The sequence below is a fragment of the Podarcis erhardii genome (genome assembly GCF_964252035.2).
Source record: "Podarcis erhardii genome assembly, chromosome: 6".
Classification (NCBI taxonomy): domain Eukaryota; kingdom Metazoa; phylum Chordata; class Lepidosauria; order Squamata; family Lacertidae; genus Podarcis; species Podarcis erhardii.
In genome coordinates, this window is record NC_138510.1 from 45,239,150 (window position 1) to 45,259,110 (window position 19,961).

Below are 19,961 nucleotides of genomic sequence, written 5' to 3' on the forward strand. Positions count from 1 at the left end.
AAAAGAGGAGAGAAAGAGTCAGCAAAGAAATAACAACAATAAGGATTTTTAAAGATTAAAAATGAAGAAGTGGGTGGTATCCTGAATGAGAAGAAAGTAACAAGGATGTTGTGGTAAGTGGTAAATTGGATGTGGATGCAATCCTATCCATATTCACTTAGAAGTTAGTCCAACTGTGTTCAGTAGGGGTTACTCTCAGGTAAGCTTGCACAGGACTGTGGAGAAGATGATTTAATCCTTTCTAGCTTTTTCATCCTGTCTGAATTGCCAGCATCACAATCGCACCTTCAAACTAATATTAATTGCCCTTAACTTAGCAGGATAATGGCCCGGTCTTCATCATCAAGCTTTTAGAAAGCATATACCATTGCTAGCAAAGAACTCCCCCTTCTCACCTCCACACAGGATGATGGCAGCTACAAACAGAGACAGGTCACTGTCATCCAGCTCCAGGGCATTGAACTTCACAGCAAACTCAAATTTGGGCTCCATGATGTCACTGAAGGGCTTGCGCAAGCTGCGCAGGAACTCGCGCGTCACAAAGCCATTCCCATTGGCCACCAGGAGTCCATCCTTGTTCATAATGGAGGCCAGCATTGCAAAGATGGCCTCGTGCACCCCGTATTTTAGCAGAGTCACTTGGTCATTAAGGTACAAGCTAATGAAGCTAGGGATGCTCTTAGCAAATTCTGTGAGCTCCCGCACAGTTTCCACGGATGTGCACTGGCAGCGGTAAAAAACGTGGACGCCAATCTCCTTGGATGGTGGTATCCCATTCACTAGCTGTTTCCACACGAGACCCTTTTCCGCTTGCCACAGGGTATCCATGTCATGAATCACAAAAGGCTACAAAGAACAAACACATAAGAGTCAGGATTCTGCAGTGAGGAATGAAGCCACAGGCTGAAGTGCAGTGGTGGAGAAGCCCAGGCCTGAGGGTGACATGTGGCCCTCCAGATCTCTCCATCTGGACCTCAGAGCTCTGCCAGCTACCCCCTCACTGGCCCTGCTCCCCCCCCCCACCAAGTGTTATTGCTTGACTGGAATGTGTTCTTCAACTCTGATAATGCCTCTAGCTTCCTACGACGGCAGAGAATATCTGAGTCTGTGTAGAAAACAGCCTCCTCTACAAAGGTCCCTAGCAAACAACACTGTGCTGAATTCATAGAAGGAAGAGAGGAAGAAGACGGAAGAAGGAAGAAAGGAGGAGGAGGAGGAGGAGGAGAATGGCAAACAACTTCTTTAAAATAAAATTATTGCTGATACAGAAGAAAGATTGCACTGAGGACTTGTTTATAATCAGGATGGTGAGGCACTATACAAAACTTCAATTTACTGAATTCAGTGGAGTTTGAAGTGAAATACAGAATAAGCACTTCTGGATATTTCAGACACCGGTTCCAATTTAGAGTAAAAAACTTGGGTTCTGCTATTATTTTCAAGGATAATTACCTCCTAGGATGCAGCAGGATATAAAATGAAAGCTCATCTTACTTATCTATAGTTATTATGACACCTGTGTACAACGATAAAGAAGCATTTTTCAATAGTACAAATGAATATGTATTAGCACTATTTAATAATGCTATAGGGATGCCTACTTTTTCAACTTTTCACCCTAAAAATTTCTCGCACCTTTTCCTGCATGGTAATGTTGATGTCTATATAGCTCGATTTTATAGTCCCCAGTGAGCTATATGTATAAATAAACTTCTATATTTCTTTTGGGAAGCCACATGGGATAGAGCCTTAAAAAGGAAGGGGAATGTGTTTTCATGGGAAACATTCCCTCAGTGGAATCAATGGATTATAATTTTTTCTTTACTTTTGTGCATTTAGGATTGAACTCAGTCACTACCGTTTGCACTAACTAAAACTCTGTACAGGTAGGTAGCCGTGTTGGTCTGCCATAGTCAAAACAAAACAAAAAATCCTTCCAGTAGCACCTTAGAGACCAACTAAGTTAGTTATTGGTATGAGCTTTCGTGTGCATGCACACTTCTTCAGATAAAACTCTGTAGAATAATTTGAGTACAGAAAACTTCTGGTTATCCTGGTGATGTAACTCAGGTCACACTGATCACACCAGCAGCCTCAATATCAACAAAACACCAAGCTTCTCTTTATGAGCAAGACCAAATAGTTGATTAAAGTTCTTTGATGTCAGAGAGTCTGCTTTGGGCACAGCATTGAATCTCTTGGCTGCAGATGCCAAGAGCTTGCCTGGTAAGTTCTGCTCCACTTTCATCCCTCTGGGACTGAGGTACTCACTGGAGTGCTGCTGGCTTTCCCAGTCAGGATGCCTCGTGCCTTCTTTTTGGTCATGTTGAAATTTTTCAGGTAGGCGTTGTAGATGTGCTTGGAAAATACTTTCAGGTCAGCTACCTGCTGGTTCTGACAGGTGATCTCACTTGCTGTCAGTCCTGCCACTAACTTCCTTTTTTCAGCTTCAGGCATGCGGCCGAAACGAATGGCTGAAGAAACGTAACAAAGAAGATACTGTTACAGATAGGTAGCCGTGTTGGTCTGCCATAGTCAAAACAAAATAAAAAAATTCCTTCCAGTAGCACCTTAAAGACCAACTAAGTTAGTTCTTGGTATGAGCTTTTGTGTGCATGCACACTTCTTCAGATACCTAGTATCTGAAGAAGTGTGCATGCACACAAAAGCTCATACCAAGAACTAACTTAGTTGGTCTTTAAGGTGCTACTGGAAGGAATTTTTTTATTTTGTTTTGAAAGAAGATACTGTTAGGAGTCTTGGGCCGAAATAGCATCCCCATGTCTTTCCAACTTTTTATTTATTGAAGACATTTCATATTACACAATTATAGGTGGACGGGGAGGGAAACAAAAAATAAGAGTGTTAATTATTACATTTATATCCCTCTTTTTCCATCAGGAAGCTCAAGGTGGTGTTTTGGGGCACTGTGCTCTTGCACAGGTCACGTGACTAATGCAAGAGCGCATCCCAGAAGATGTGCATCCCAGTTTTCTGCTGGGACATGTTGGAGGGCATGGTGGCACCATTCACATAACAAAAACTACCACAGAGATATCAGCGTTTTCAAAAGTAGAGCTTGGCTTTTAAAAAACAGGGGGTCCGCAATACTTAGCTAATTGGGAACCACTGTTCTAAAGACAAAACAAGGAAAAATAAACTGGAAGCAATAGACATTGATATGCCTTTCTTAGGCTGTGTCCATAACAATCATTTCCAGAAGGAAAGATATGCAGGCTGTGCAATGATTCCAACCCACTACCTGGCTAATGAGGATGACTGCCAGAGCAGCATAGTTAGACACTCCCCCACAAACACCCCCACCCACAATACTAAACACGTTGCCTACAGAAAATACAAATTTCCATATCTAGCTATGTTTTTCTTCCTAAGGGGAGGAGAGGAGTCTCACCGTTGTGCGACATGCCCAGGGAGAGGCATTTCTGAAAGCGGCAGTACTGGCACTTGTTTCGGTTCTTCTTCTGAATTTTACAGCTCCGCTCACACCTCTCGTACTCCAGTTTCATACGGATTGTTCGACGAAAGAAGCCCTGTTGGAGAGCAGACAGAGGGAGAAAAGAAACAGGGAGATGGGTCATTGTGATAACACAGCAGCTCCTTATAAAATGTCCCAGGATTGCTGTCAACTTGAGTCTCAGGACAGAATATCGTTTTCAGCAACAAGCAAAGAGACTTCAGAACAATGGACCATACTATATGTTAACATACACATAGAGAAGGACTGAAGGTAGGACAACACTCCCAGCTTATGAACCGATTGCTTACAGACGTAGGCTTTGTATGGACAAGCGTAACAATATTTGGAACTCGTTTATTAAAAAATATGGTAGGTTATAAAGGTAAAGGTAAAGGTACCCCTGCCCGTACGGGCCAGTCGTGTCCGACTCTAGGGTTGTGCGCCCATCTCACTTAAGAGGCCGGGGGCCAGCGCTGTCCGGAAACACTTCCGCGTCACGTGGCCAGCGTGACGAAGCTGCTCTGGTGAGCCGGCACCAGCGCAGCACACGGAAACGCGGTTTACCTTCCTGCTATAAAGCGGTACCTATTTATCTACTTGCACTTAGGGGTGCTTTCAAACTGCTAGGTGGGCAGGAGCTGGGACCGAACGGCGGGAGCTCACCCCGCCGCGGGGATTCGAACCACCGACCATATGATCGGCAAGCCCTAGGCACTGAGGTTTTACCCACAGCGCCACCCGCGTACCATATGGTAGGTTATAAATAACCATAAATCTATCTGTATAATAATAACATTCATATACCTACATACTAGACTTGTATATATGGAATTGTAGTTGTCTGCATATATACCTTTTATTTTTATTTCTTTATTCACTTTTAATTTTTACTTTATTTTGTTCAATTGAAATATTCTCCAAAAAAAAAAAATTTTTTTTAACATACTGTCAGGGTTTCTGGGAGAAGTGAGGAGATGGCAGAGGAGACGGAAAGCGAGTGGGAGGAGGGAGAGAGAGACGAGGAAGAAGATGACGGAATTCGAAGGGAATCTATGAGCCTAAGCAGTGAGTCAGAGGATTCCCAAAAGGGAGCTAGCATGATCAGGCGAAAAGCAGGAGAAGAGAGAAGCTGTGAAAAGTCAGGAAAGGAGGGGAGAAAGCCCAGTGAAGCACAGACGCTGTCAGAGGGGTCTCAGCCGGAACGGAGTAAAGGGGGTGGAGTTGTCAGCCTCTCGGAGGGAGGAGGAACAGGAGAAAACAGAGAGAGGGGGTTGGAGCAAGGTGTTCAGCCGGAAAGGGTAGAGAGTGGAACAGGGGGCAGTATAGAGGACGAAGGAAAGGTCAAAAGCAACGTACGCGCGCCAAGTTCAAACATAGAGGCGCGCGGAAGTGGGGAAAGCTCAGAGGAGGAGCCCGGCCCCAAAGCCAGAAGGAGGGGGCAGGAGGCGGCAGAGGATTCAGCCTCAGGCGAATCCCGGAAAGAGAGAACCCAGGGGGGCAGGAAGACCCTGCGGAAAAGAAAGGAGAGGAAGAGGTGGTCTAGAGCCAGGCTATTAAGTTGGTGTGGAGGAGGGGAGGAGTCAGAGGGGGACTTCGGCGGTCTAACGTGACAGACGTACAGCCACAATGCTGAACTGTGAAAGAAGCAATTATCTTCAATAAACTTTTCCTGTAAGTAAACTATAACGGAGTAAGGTCTCTCGTGAGCTGGGACCCACCTGGGTGGCTGTGACAGAAAGTCCCCCTCCCTCTGAAAGCAAAAATTTTTTTTTGCGAAGCTCACGAACGGGGCAGCCATGAGTGCTGAGGAACAGCTGGCTGCACTCCGGGATCAGATTACCACTCTCACAACGGCAGTCATTGCTTCGCAGAAGAAGAATGCTGACTTGGAGAAAGCGTGCCAGGATTTGCAAGCAAGGTGGGAAAATGCGGACAAGGCGGGGACCCCGGGCTCCAGAGCGGAGGGCATTGCGCTTGGAAGGAGGGGGGGTGCCCTAGTTTCGCATTTTAATGGCAACTTGCAAGACTATCCCAACTTCAGGGCAGATGTCGTGTATGCACTGCATTTACTCCGTCATGATTTTAGAGATGAGGAGGAGAGAGTGGGATTTATTGTTTCGCACCTGCATGGGGAGGCCAGGGCTTGGCTACGCAATTTGTGGCGCGAAGATGGACCAGCCCGTCGCAATGCAGATGCGTTTATCAAGGCAATGGATGCTTGTTTTCAATCCTCTGTGGATAAGGACATTGCGCGCCGGCAGATGCACGGGCTGAGGCAGGGGAGAGCCACTGTACGCCAATATCATTCTAAATTTTTTGCATTGCTCACCGCCTTAGATTGGCCGAAGGACAGTCTACCGGTCAGGGATCTTTTTTGGGAGGGATTGAGCCCCTCCGTCAAGGATGAGATCGCAAGGGGGGACAGACCCCAGACCCTGGAAGACGTGGTGCAACGGGCTTTGGCTATAGGAATTCGACATGAGGGACGTCCGTGGCACGAGGAGGGGGGGCCCCAAGCGCGTGCGCAAGCAAAAGCTCTCCCTTTTGTGCACAGGGATTTCAGCCGTGCGCACCCCTCACCAATGGGGAAGGAAGGCGAAGAGCCAATGGAGATTGGTGGTGCTAGGGCTCAAAAGCCATCCCAGAGCCCCATCCCTGCTGCAGCCAAAGCGAAGCCTCCTAGAGGGACCAGGAAGTGTTACATCTGCGACAGTGCACACCATATGGCGAAAGAGTGCCCCCAGAGGCTCCAGAAGCACACTGCAGCACTGGCAACTGTGACAGCAGAGGTGCAATCAGAGGAGCAGCTTCAGGGAAACTGCAGTGCCTGGCTGGAAGCAGAGCTACTGGGGCTCAGCCAGGCGGATCTGTAGAGAAGTCCCCAGCATCCTTGCAGCGCATGGACCCTTTACCTCCCAAACCAGCAGTTTTACTCACAGCAACACTCCAGCTGCCTGATGGGCGACTTCTCGAGGTTCCAACAACCATCGATTCGGGAAGCAACGCCGATTTCGTGGGATTACAGTTCGTCAAGCAGCATAACATAGCGCTCCTGCCTGCAACGACGCCTCTGAACGTGGTCACGGTAGACGGCAGGAAGTTGCTGGGGGGGCAAGTGGTGCAGCAAACCCCTCCCATGATGATGCAAATTGGAGACCATCGAGAGCTTATTAGTTTCAATGTCACCCACTTATCGGACACGCCCATCGTGTTGGGCATGAGTTGGCTGGACAGGCACAGTCCCGCGGTTGCTTGGTACCAGAGGCAGATCACCTTTTGTTCATCGTATTGCGCCCAGAATTGCATCCAAACCGATCAAGGAGGAGAAGCCGAACAGCAGCTGCATCTGAGTATGGTGCAAGCGGTTCCTCACAAGTACGCGGAGTTCTTGGAGGTTTTCTGCGAAAAGGAAGCTGACAAATTGCCGCCTCACAGACCTTACGACTGCGCGATTGACTTAGTGCCAGGCGCGCAGTTGCCAACTGCCAAGCTGTACTCCATGTCGGAAGACGAGCTGCAAGAGCTTCGGGAGTTCATAGAACACAACCTCAAGCGCGGATTCATCCAGGAATCTAAAGCAGCGGGAGGCAGTCCTGTTTTCTTTGTGAAAAAGAAAGACACGCCCCAGAAGAGGCTCATTGTGGACTACCGGTTCATAAACAGACTAACTAAGCCCAAGGCCTTCCCCATGCCCAAAATTGACGACCTTTTGGCTACAGTCAGGAGGGGGAAGATTTTTACCAAGCTGGATTTACGTGGAGCTTACAACCTCATCCGCATCAGGAAGGGCGACGAGTGGAAGACGGCCATGTTCACTCCTTTGGGCACGTACGAATACAGAGTTATGCCCTTCGGTCTACAAAATGGCAGCCATGTTTTCCAAGCATTCATGCATCACGTCCTGGCAGGTCTCCTCTACAAGAAGTGTGTCTGTTTTCTCGACGATATCCTGATTTTCTCGGAATCGCCAGAGGATCACGATAAGGACGTGAAGGAAGTTCTGCAGAGGCTGAAGGAACACAGGCTGTACGCCAAGTTGGAGAAGTGCCAGTTTGATGTGAGAGAGGTAGATTTCCTTGGCTACAAGCTGTCCGACGAGGGACTGGCCATGGACAAGACTAAAGTCCAAGCGCTGTTGGACTGGAAAAGCCCTCGAAATCGGAAGGAGGTCCAGAGGTTCATCGGCTTTGCCAATTTTTATCGCAAGTTTATTAAAGGTTTTGCAAACGCGACGGCAGCAATTACTGACACCCTCAGTTCCAAGAAGAAGAAGTTCGTCTGGACCGAACAAGCAGAGCGATCCTTTCGGAAGCTTAAAAGCCTTTTCGCCTCCGAGGAGCAGCTGCTGCACGTGAATCCTGGCAGGCCCATGCGGGTAGAGACAGATGCATCAGACAGAGCAGTTGGGGCCGTCCTCTTGCAAGAGGATTCGCAAGGCAACTGGAGACCGGGTGCATTCTACTCCCGGAAGCTCAGCAAGACGGAGCGCAACTACACCATATGGGACAGGGAGTTGTTGGCCATTCATGCAGCTTTCAAAGCGTGGCGACACTTCTTGATAGGAGCCAAGCACACGGTGCAGGTCCGCACGGATCACAAGAACTTGGAGTATTGGCGGACGGCTAAATTGCAAACCCAACGACACATGCGCTGGGCGGAATTCTTTGCGGATTTCGATTTCAAAATAGAATACATCCCTGGAGACTCCAATGTTATAGCAGACGCGCTGTCCCGAAAGCCTCAATACCTGGAGGAAGTAGCTCCAATCGCAGCAAAGTACATTTTCGCACCGCAGGCGTGGACGTGCGCTACCATCGCAGTCGACCTGGACGCGGTGCGACGCGCGCTGCAAGAGGATCAGTTTGCACAATCCAAGATGGAGGAGCTCCGCAGAGGGTCGCCTGACAACAATGAGTTTCAGTTGCAGGATGGACTTTTGACTCGCAAGGGCGCCCTTTACGTGCCCACCGACGAGCTTCGCGCCACGGTTTTGCAACAATTGCACGATGCCCCGAGTGCGGGCCATTTCGGCAAAGAGAAGACGATGGAGTTGGTGGCAAGGGACTTTTGGTGGCCCCAGATGAGAGGAGAGGTGGCGGACTACGTAGCCAGGTGCGATATCTGCCAGAGGTCCAAACCAGTGCATCAGAAGCAGGCGGGATTGTTAGAACCGCTGGAGACACCGCAGCAACCGTGGGAGAGGGTAGCGTTGGACTTTGTTACAGACCTGCCCAGCTCCAGAGGTAAGACGGCGGTGTTAGTGGTTGTGGACTTGTTCACCAAGATGGCGCACTTCATTCCTTGTGCCAAGGTGGCGACGGCAGAACAGACCGCAAAGCTCTTCATCGATCACGTCTTCAGAGTGCATGGACTACCGCAGTCCGTCTTGTCCGACAGGGGGCGCCAATTTGTTTCCACTTTCTGGCGGAAGCTTCTGGGTATCTTGCACGTCAAGATCAACCTGACGTCGGCGAGGCATCCACAGACCAACGGTCAAGCGGAGAGGGTCAACGCGATCATGCAGCAGTACCTACGGTGTTACGCCAACCAGCGACCCGCGGCGTGGGTGGACTACCTGCCGATGGCTGAGTTCGCCTACAACAACACGAAGCACGCATCCACCGGGGTGACGCCTTTCTTCGCGAACTATGGACGTCATCCCAGAACCTTCCCGAGCTTTACAGCACCTGAAGGGGGGGGACCTCAAAATGCCGACCAGTTTGCAGCAGAGTTGCAAGAGGTGCACGAGGAGCTGCGGAGACATTTGGAGCTGGCAAAGCAGGCGTATAAGGTGCAAGCCGATAAACACAGAAGGGCGGGGGAAGACATTCAGGTTGGGGACTGGGTATGGTTAGCAGCCCACGCGATGCCGGCCAGGTCGTTGGCCAAAAAGAAGTTAGAACACAGGCAGCTAGGACCATATCAAGTTGAGGCTAAGATCAATCCGGTGGCTTTTCGCCTAGCCCTTCCGGAGGGCTCCAGGGTGCACCCGGTCTTTCATAGGTCGGTGCTCACTCCCTACAAAGCCCCACACAGGTTTCAAGAGTCAGGAGCACCTCCAGAGCCACGTAGAAGGGCGCCTGAGAGAGGGGAGTCGCCAAGACCAGAACCTCTTAATGAGGTCACAGAGATACTGGATTCACGATGGGGGGAGGAGGGAGTTGAATATTTTCTCGCCAGGGAAGGCACTCCAGTCTCTGCAAATAGCTGGGTGCCGGGTTACGCTTTGGACGAACCCCTGTTGAAGGAGGAGTTTCATGCAATTTTTCCGCACAAACCCATGCCCGAGGAGTATTTTGATGATTGGCTTTTCACGCCCACTTTGTCGGGCAGCACGTTCGGGGGTTTCTCCTCGCCCGAGGGCTCTACGCCCAAAACAAGCCCGACCAGGGATCCCCGCCTGGGGGGGGGAGAGACAAACCCTTATTGGTGGGTGGATCAGCCAAGGGAGGTATGGAGTCAGAGGTGGATGATAGGTCCTTGGCAGGCAGCGCCAGGAGAAGCAGTGAGGGAGGAAGAGACTGTGATGCCTTCAGGGGGGGAACCCGAGTTCGAACACACGTATACGGAGCTGCCAGAGGAGAAGATTGACGTGGACACCCGGTATCCTGAACCGACCCAGGAAGAACCACATTTCCCTCAACCTGCACCCAGCGACCGGGAGGGGGGAAGGGGGGGCTTCGAGGGGGGGATGGATGTCAGGGTTTCTGGGAGAAGTGAGGAGATGGCAGAGGAGACGGAAAGCGAGTGGGAGGAGGGAGAGAGAGACGAGGAAGAAGATGACGGAATTCGAAGGGAATCTATGAGCCTAAGCAGTGAGTCAGAGGATTCCCAAAAGGGAGCTAGCATGATCAGGCGAAAAGCAGGAGAAGAGAGAAGCTGTGAAAAGTCAGGAAAGGAGGGGAGAAAGCCCAGTGAAGCACAGACGCTGTCAGAGGGGTCTCAGCCGGAACGGAGTAAAGGGGGTGGAGTTGTCAGCCTCTCGGAGGGAGGAGGAACAGGAGAAAACAGAGAGAGGGGGTTGGAGCAAGGTGTTCAGCCGGAAAGGGTAGAGAGTGGAACAGGGGGCAGTATAGAGGACGAAGGAAAGGTCAAAAGCAACGTACGCGCGCCAAGTTCAAACATAGAGGCGCGCGGAAGTGGGGAAAGCTCAGAGGAGGAGCCCGGCCCCAAAGCCAGAAGGAGGGGGCAGGAGGCGGCAGAGGATTCAGCCTCAGGCGAATCCCGGAAAGAGAGAACCCAGGGGGGCAGGAAGACCCTGCGGAAAAGAAAGGAGAGGAAGAGGTGGTCTAGAGCCAGGCTATTAAGTTGGTGTGGAGGAGGGGAGGAGTCAGAGGGGGACTTCGGCGGTCTAACGTGACAGACGTACAGCCACAATGCTGAACTGTGAAAGAAGCAATTATCTTCAATAAACTTTTCCTGTAAGTAAACTATAACGGAGTAAGGTCTCTCGTGAGCTGGGACCCACCTGGGTGGCTGTGACACATACACATGGAGAAAAGAATGGTACAAGCAGGAAGAAAACCTAAACATAATAGTCCCGTGTAAAAAACAGACTTGTAGTATCAGAAAGATCCAGCAGGGGGATATGAATAAACAAATCCAGCTTTTCAACATCCTTGCCTCTCTCTGTTCAGTTTCCCCGCCCCCTTTGAATAATTTTGGCATCACTTAAGACATTGAATAACTCATCTCCTTTGGCATTCTGCGATTCCAACAGCCAGCCAAATGATCAGGAGCAGAATACGTTCACAGGTGTCCCATGGAGTATGTCAGCCAAAGATTATGTCTAAAAGTAATGTCTATGTTCTCAGGGAGGCCAGAGTTGATGGAAGGGCAGAGAAGACGTAAAGCAGGAAAATGTCCCAGGCAAAACTCCTGTGCATATTAGGGACAAATTCCAGAAGGGTGTCCACGTTAGTCTGTAGAGCTTAGGAATATTACTACCAGTCCATTTCAAGGGATATTGTTACTTCAGGTCCACAGAATGCAGCACCTTCTTAATGTTTGCAGAATAGTGCTTTTGTTCTGCACCATCAGAATAAAGGTTAGTCTTATACCTTTGTTCCAGTTGTGGGTTAGAGATACTTGGATCTTTAACCTCTGAAGAAAAGATTCTGTTTTCTTCCATAATTTACTCACTGAAGCTTCCTATAACCTTGTGAATAACAGGAGTAGCTAAAATGTGGCCCTTGTAGATCTACTATAACATGTGTATAAGTCACACAATATATGGCTAATAAATCATGCTTTGAGGAATAAAGGGGCTAAAATAAATGCATAGTTAAATGCAGTTAGAACTCAAAAAGACAAGCAGAAGTGAAATTTGGCATGTAATTAGAACTGAATACACTTGGGTCAGACCAAAAGATGATGAACACAGACTTTTCTAATCAATGTGCTTAGGTCAGGGGTTTTCAGCAGCACAGACCAACACATTTCTAGGTTAAAGAAAGAAAAAGGAACTGGTTTGATGTCCTGTCTTGGGAAATGAGGTAATCTATTCTTGCTAGAAAAGGAGCATGAAACAGGGCAAAAGTTTACCAACAGAGGAAGAGAACATTAAATATAAGAACTGGTATCTTTGTATTTGTTGCTTATTCTTTTGTGCAGTGTAGTGGTAGTTTATTAAAACTTTATAGTCATTTGAATTTTCCTGATCAGTCACTGCCTGGTTTGGTTGGTGAAGAGACTCCTAAGGACTCTATAAATGTATGACTTCAAACACGGTGGTAAGAGTCTTGAAGGAGGGTGCTAAAGCCACAAAATCTAATACCTTCCAGGTATTGTTAGACAACAACTCCCAGGAGCCCTGGTCATCATGGCCAATGACCTAGGATGATGGGAGTTGTAGTTCAGTAACATCTAGAGGGTCACAAGTTAGCCACCCCTTCTGCATAGAGTTTGTACATTGCATATAGTCCATACCTTGCAACCCTCACATGCATGCACTCCATAGTGGAACCCCGATGCCTTATCACCACAGACCCTGCACTCTACATTCAGACTTCCTGAGGTTGCCTCATCACAGCCCATTTGGAGTTGGTCTGACAGAGAAGGTGAAGAATTCTGGGAAAGATCTAACAGGGAAACAAAAACAAGAAGTCATTGCACTGCCGTTCTGCACCAGACACATAGCATCTCTACAGCACAACTTCCTTACCCATATTTTGCATTTTCCCCAGATACAACCAACCAGTTTGCATTTGTAAAGCACTGGGTTTCAGCTTCAGCCTGTATTTGATGCAAACTTACCACTGTGCATAACATGCATGTCATTTTCTTCACTGGTTATTTCATCCTTCCAGTTCACAAAATCTAGCAATGCATTAGAATCCAGCAGTGCTATGGCATCAGAACCCCCCCCCCAAAAAAAAACACATAAGGTTTAAGTGTTTGAAACCAATAGTCTTCAACACATGAGACCACAGAACTGCTGTTCAGAATGGAATTTATTGCCACTGCAAGCAAGAGGGTCTCTCTTCTCAGTTTGGGCATGTTCTGGGTGCCTTCATATTTCCTTTTCATACCCTGGTCAAGCGAAATCATTTGTTATTCAGTAGAATCACTGAGTCTTTGACAGCTTTGTTTTTCAATGAATTAGTTCAAAGGATCAAAAGAAGGCAACTCAGGTATCTCTACAGGTCACTGGCAAAAGCTATGGCGTAACACCTGAAAGTGACCAACATACAATATTCAGAGGAAAACTTTCCCACCATTCAAGTCCACAAAACTGAGGGTGGATTTACCCAAAGTTTGTGGCAGAAATACACTTGAAACCTTAGCCCAACAAGTTAACTTGCCTTCCTTCACACTCATTATTACTTCAACATTCTTTTCAGCATCTGTTGAAAGGTTAATTCAAATAACTTCTCTTATTCTGGATATGTTCACACATGCCTCTTTATGTGAGACCAGCAAGTATTAATATAGCACCATACTAACTTCAGCACTGTTTCTCTTAAGATCATGTCCAAACATAAGTTAAGGAGAATAATTACAGTGGATTTCCCCCATAGGATGAGCCCAGCTGCCTTTCCCCTTTAAATCATAAATGACAGATGCACACATTGGTAATCTGAATCCTGATTTAGTTAACAGATTTACCCCTTCCCAATATTCCAGATCATCTTTTAAGATGTATTCTTTTGAAAGCAACACATGTCCATTTAGTAATTTAAAATGTTCATTCATCATCTATTTTTTGTTAGAGGCAATCAGTTTAAGAGCTGAGAAAGTAAACCAGGGATGGGAGGTAGGTGGGTTTGTGATGTAACAGGCACCAGCCAACTAGTGCTGTATGCAGGTAGCTGAGCCAGTATTCTCTGAACTCCCCCTTGAACAGAAAATTATTTGTTTGCACTCACCATATTCTACAGTTTTCACAATAATTATTAATCCTGTTTTCTTCCTGTTTTGCTCACTTGCAGTGAACATTGTAAAGTTCTGCTATGCAAACTCCCTTGCTCAACAGCAACAGAGAGGAGAGACAACAGAACATACAGTAATGAATTCCTGTCCAGGCTGATTAAAGCATCTGTGTCCTGTTGCATGACTACTTGCACGGTTCCCTGTGCTAGGGGAGTTCAGAGCAACTGGTGCTGTCTTTGATAGACAGGATGTGGGTGGCATCAGTTATTTCATGCCTGAGGAGTAACATGAAGGTGAGGCTTGGATTAGGTGCAAAGGAAGTGTAGCTTACAGAGGAGCTTCAGCAGAGAGGGAGCAATAAGCAGAAGAGAGTAAGATGAAAGAGGGTCACAGACAAAAACATTAACCTGAAATGTGAGAATTCCTTGCATGAGGAGTGATAGGAAAGCAGTGTCAGGGCATTAAGATGAGAGGAGACATAATCATAGCAAGAGAGGCAAAAATATTATCTTAGTGGGGGTGCTCCCAATTGTCTTGCATATGAGAAAGCAAAGGGAAGCCGACAAGCAGAAGTCCAAACCAGAAATGACCAGCTGGTGACCTGTGGGCCAAATCCAAGTCCTATCTATGCCTGATAGATATCTGTCAAAGCAGTGGATAGTTTTTACAACATCAGCCAATAAGAGGAAGCATCAGCAGAATGACCATAGCCTGGCTATAAGAAGAGCATTAGAAGGAGCTGAATATCACCCCATGGATGTAGTGTGTGAGCGTGTGACAGTGAAAGGGAGCGTGGGAAGAATGAGAAGCTGAATGGAAACATTAGAAATCCCATTTTCACCATGGCCAGTCAGAGACATCAGCAGATGCACAGAAGGAAATGTCAGTGAGATGTTCAAACATGGGACTTGACAGAAAGTGAAAAGAGGGATGGAAAGAATAAATACAGGAGTCACATAAAGGTGGCAGTTCAAACTGAAAGTACAAGCACGAACACACAGGAAGAGTATTGCAAGAGAGAAGAGGCTCAGAACTGAGCCTGCAGGACACCTGCAGGGAGGAGTGATCAAGAAGGGGTGAACGTCTAAACAGAGGGAGAAAAGGAGAACAAAAACAAAAAACCATAATCAGAGACAAGAGATAAAGAGTGTTGTGGAAAGGAAAAGAGATACCAAGACAACTAGCTTGGGGTGGGGAATCAGCATAAAGGAATGAATTTGTCATATTGTGACAAATTTGCCTACTAAGGGGAAAGCTCACTGTAAAAGCCACCTATTGCTGCTTTAAAAATGTGTTGGATGCATTAGCCTGCTTCTCCAACCTACCTGTGTAGCTGATAGAAGGTGCTGAATTATCTGGTCCTTCATTTGGGTCTGAGGTTCCACCTACTGCCGTCAGTGCCTCTTCCTCTTCCTCCTCCTCTTCCCTGACCTCAGGTACTTCCTCCTTTGGCTGTTGCATAACTGATCACCACCCTTCAGTGCCCAGACTGCAGTCCCTGTCATAGCTCTGGCATCATCCACGTCTGTCTGGAAAAGGGCCCCTATCAGGCTGTTCCTGCTAGCCTTCAAGGAAGAGAAGGAAAATGTTAAAGAGCATTTGACAGGGACACATTGTGCTATGGAGTCTTAGAAGGCCAATGGACCACTGTGTATATAGGGATTGGTAATCTGTGCTAGGACCACAAGCTCTGCACTCAATGCAAACTAGGCAAATGTATTCCAATGGCAATGTGCCGATTTTCACAGGCTTGGGATGTGATGGCAAGGACAGCTGTCCTCAAACTCAAGGACAAAGGAGCATGGGCCACTCAAGGTTGTATAAGGAAAGGAATAGGAAGCTATGAAAAATACAAGTGCCTTCCCATCGGTCATGGGACAATCACTTTAACCTGTGAACTGTCAACAAGCACAGAACTCTGCAAAAAAAATTCCCCTCCACATAAATACAAGGTGCTCACAATCTCCAGGGTGTGTTGAGCATTTTACAGAATGTTTCCATATCCTGGTCACCTTCCCTCTTAAGACCAATTTACATTCTGCTGTGTACATATTCCATTTCCTGACCTTCCTTAGGAATGGATCGCATGGACAAACAAGATATGATACAGGAAAGAACAACTATGGCCAGCAACTTTTCCCATAATCACAGTGGCACTATTTCCAGTCACTACAATCATGGGAACTGCTGACAATCACATCCTTGAGTATCCACCTCATACATTATGTTTGTCCATGTGAGGGTTTGCTCAGGAATAGACTACTTGTATGTACATAAACCACACTGCATAATCTGCCCCTCAAAGAGATGTTACTATTTCTCTATATGCTGAGGGATTTGCTATTCAATGCAGTTGCTGAGGCTGCAATTTGAAGCACAATACCAGCGGGGGGGGGGGCTTAACCCTTTCCTCTTAGTCTATTTTTCTGCCGAACGTCCTCCCCCTCAAGTTCTCCCCTCCCCAAGAGTCATCTTCAGATTGCTGCCCCGGGAAGCTGCATTATATGACAAACAATAAAAGAATATCAGATCTGCTCATAACACATAGTAACATCCTACATATTTATGTCTAATTCACTCAGAAGTCTCTTCATTTTTGTATTTGAGCAATATCTTTGATAGAATTTCTTTGGGTTTTAGCCTTAAAAACACACAGCCTTTCAATATGCTACAATGATGTAGCCATCATCATCCTCTGCCCTTCACTAGCAGGTCCCAGGACAGGTTACAACAATTGAGACTTTTAAATTAAAACAGAGTACAATCACAGGAACAGAGTGGGCCCTGAAAACACCTATCTCAGGTGTTACAGGCTAGGGTAAAGAGGTACGTGTTCAGCATTTGCTGAAAGCTGTCAAAGAAGCCAGACGCACCTCTGTGGGGAGGAAATTCCACAACTTAGGGAATGCTGCAGATAATCCATTGAAATTCATTCTATGCACAAAGAGTCTTGCGGCACCTTAAATACCATTTTTTTTAAAATTGTGGCATAAGCTTTCATGGACTAGAGCCAACTTCATCGGATGCATACACAATTTGGTGTGAAAGAAAAAAAATGTAAGGCTGAACAGTAAAGAAATGCAAAAATTCAGTACAAGACCTTAAAATGTATGCAAACTGACCCTTCACAGCATCAGTAATTGGTGATAACACCATAATCTTAGCACCTGTAATTGAAGCAAGTGAACGTGAGCAGGTACTCACTAGGTGCAAAATAAGGATCAGGCAGACTCAGCAAATGGAGAAAATGAAGGTGAAGTTTATTGCCAGGCAATAAGGACCCAGTTTGGAATCTCTTCCAAAAGGAACTGGGACCCTGATTGACAGAAATCCAGAGGTCTTTATACCTGAGTAGATCACAGCTAAGGCTTCTGGTTTTAATCACATTTGGGTTGTTAAAAGGCTATATGAGCACTCTTTTACAAAAGTAATGGGGAGCACTCAAACTCTTAAAAAACCATGCTTAACACAACAACAGATAAAACTTAACACAACAACAGATAAAACTTCTGAAGAGATCATAGAACAACATAGTCATCACAGGTCGGAACTGACAGAGCACTGTAACATGCAGGACTAACAGTCATGACAGACAGGCTGCAGTCATTTGCTCAAAAAACTACAACATCCCTGCCAAAGAAGCACCTGAGGAAAGGCACATGGATTGCAAGAAGCAAATGAGCAAAAACTTGTTTGTCTGACACAAAAATGATAATTTGGGAAGGGGGCTTTAATATTCAAACAATTGAATATTTACTTAAATTTATCTAGGTTAAGAGCACTATCCCTGCCAGTTAGGCTATGGATGTATGCACTTAAGAGTGGAATCTTCACTTGCATTTATAAGACAGGAGGTTATATGAGTTCAAGGAAGCAGATACTGGTATATACAGACGCAGTTTCACTTTGCTTCCGAAGCAGTTTGAAATCAAGGTGCTTGCAATATACTTAAATTGAACACCTATATATTTCGTACAGACAAAGTAGGTCAAAAAAGAAATCCGTGGAAGGACAGGCATCAAAAGGTCTTTAGAACTGACACTGTTTACTGGGTCCCCAACACACTGCATTTATTTACAGGTGTTAATAAATCCAGCACAAAATTGCAGCTAGACACTTCATGACTAAAACACAGACAGCATCAGACAAAAGACACAGGTTAGCTATCAAATTTCAATCGTATATTGAGCTGTCAAGAAGTAGCTAGCATGACTGATTACTTGCTGGAGTCACCACCTCTCCAGCTCAGCTGGGATCACACCACTTTCGATGATGTTTTGAGACACCCATGCGCTGAAACACCCAGCTTAGGTTTATTTTTATTCAACATGTTGTAACCAATCCTCCTTTTTGCTGCCAAAATCACTTGAGTGCTTTCTTACTGTAAGCAGATGTTGAGCCTGATCCAGGCACAAGGAGCAATAACAAGAAGGTCTGCTGTGCATTCCTGTCTTGCGACAGAACAACAATCAAGCCGCACCCTCACCCTACCTAATTGAGCAAATGGGAGTCAAATGTAATTAAATAATAATAATAATAATCAACATATACACCATGAAATAAAACTGAAGGATAAACAAAACAAAGTAAAACAAAACTGAAGGACAGCATACAAATAACATGCAGAAGACTTCACTGCTATTTATAAGTCCACCTGCCTTATACTGTAATCTCAGTGCAAGATTCCAATACTGTATATTGATCAGACTTAGTGGCACAGGTGTAAGGTGTATTTCATGGCCAGGTATGCACCTTTTAAATTCAAAACATTGATATATAACTGTTCTGCACTGTGGCAGAAGTTGCTATCAGATACAACAGAATGGTACCAAGCTTACAAAATATGCTATAATGCTGGGGAAAATATTCAGCCATTAAGCAATCAGTCCCTTGTATCTGGGCAGTGGTGCACTGTGATGAGAACAAAATCTAAATTCCCTATTATAGAAATGTGCCTTCTTTCTAGCCTGACCTTCCTAGGGTTGGATCTAGATACATCAATGAAGAGTTTCAGGGAAACGTGTTGTAAATTTTGTATGAGAAATCGTGTTGGCAAAAACGGGACTCCACAGCGCCATCTGGTGTCACAGTGTTATAATGCATATACTGCATATACAACACATATAAAACAAAAACGTTGTCCAGTAGCACCTTAGAGACCAACTAAGTATGTTCTGGGTATAAGCTTTCATGTGCATGCACACCTCTTCAGATACATGCACACCAAAGCTTATAGCCAGAACATAGTTGGTCTCTCAGGTGCTACTGGACATTTTATTTATTTATTTCGACTGCGTCAGAGCAACACGGCTACCTACCTGAACATATAAAATGTTTTTTCTTTACCAATCTAGCTGAGACCTAAGTTTTAGCAGCCAGCCAACTGATCATATTATCCTTCTGTCTGCTATGTTAAATGATTTCTCTCTAAGAACATTCACACCAGTGTTCTGCCTTCTAAAGAGGTGAAAAAGAAACATCTACTGGCTGGTTGCTGATGCAAAATGATTTGGTGGCACTGAGCCCAGACCTTAGTAGAAAGGTTGTATCACGAAATAACACCTCGTCTAGTAGATATTATCTGATTTTCTTCCTAGAGATCTATCAGCTGAAAAACTAAGGCTAAAGTAAGATATTGAAATTGAATTTCTCAGGGTGGACAACTGAAACATGCCATTTTATCAAGAGAAGGAAAACGTATTTACATATACTTAATGCTCTCTACAGAATCCTAGCTCATTACCAACTAGCAAGCTATCCATTTCATAAGTAAAATAACATTTCATACCCAGGTCAATGCAGCCAAACTATCATTGCAAAGTTTCTAGACAGAACTGTAAGATGGGCTAGTTTCCCATCTCTTCCTGTTTCTATGATTAACCATACCCAGAATGTCTAACCCAGGAAGCAAGGGGGGGGGGGTAAAAACACAGGGAGTTGAATCTCTAAGGCCCTGCCCAAGGACACCAAACATACTGACCCTTTTAGCAATCTTAACATAACCCTGAAGAGGAGTCTCGACATGAGATATCACTCTCATTCTTTTCTCTCTCTCTCTTTTTTTTACAAATGCATCACCATCATAATGAAAAATAGCTGTAAGAATGGCTTT

The 19,961-nt window shown here is 46.0% G+C and overlaps 1 protein-coding gene across 3 annotated transcripts in view; it reads right to left on the bottom strand.

Annotated features, from left to right (window-relative positions):
- PPARD (peroxisome proliferator activated receptor delta) overlaps positions 1-19,961 on the bottom strand; it is a 52,304-nt gene that overhangs the window by 6,172 nt on the left and 26,171 nt on the right. For all 3 annotated transcript variants that reach the window (XM_081865373.1, XM_081865371.1, XM_081865372.1), the window contains exons 2-6: positions 15,175-15,414; positions 12,407-12,558; positions 3,413-3,551; positions 2,272-2,474; positions 396-846 (exon numbers count right to left, since the gene is read on the bottom strand). In XM_081865373.1, the coding sequence (XP_081721499.1) occupies positions 396-846; positions 2,272-2,474; positions 3,413-3,551; positions 12,407-12,558; positions 15,175-15,310 (1,081 nt within the window). In that variant the 5' untranslated portion in view covers positions 15,311-15,414. The remainder of the gene's footprint in view (positions 1-395; positions 847-2,271; positions 2,475-3,412; positions 3,552-12,406; positions 12,559-15,174; positions 15,415-19,961) is intronic.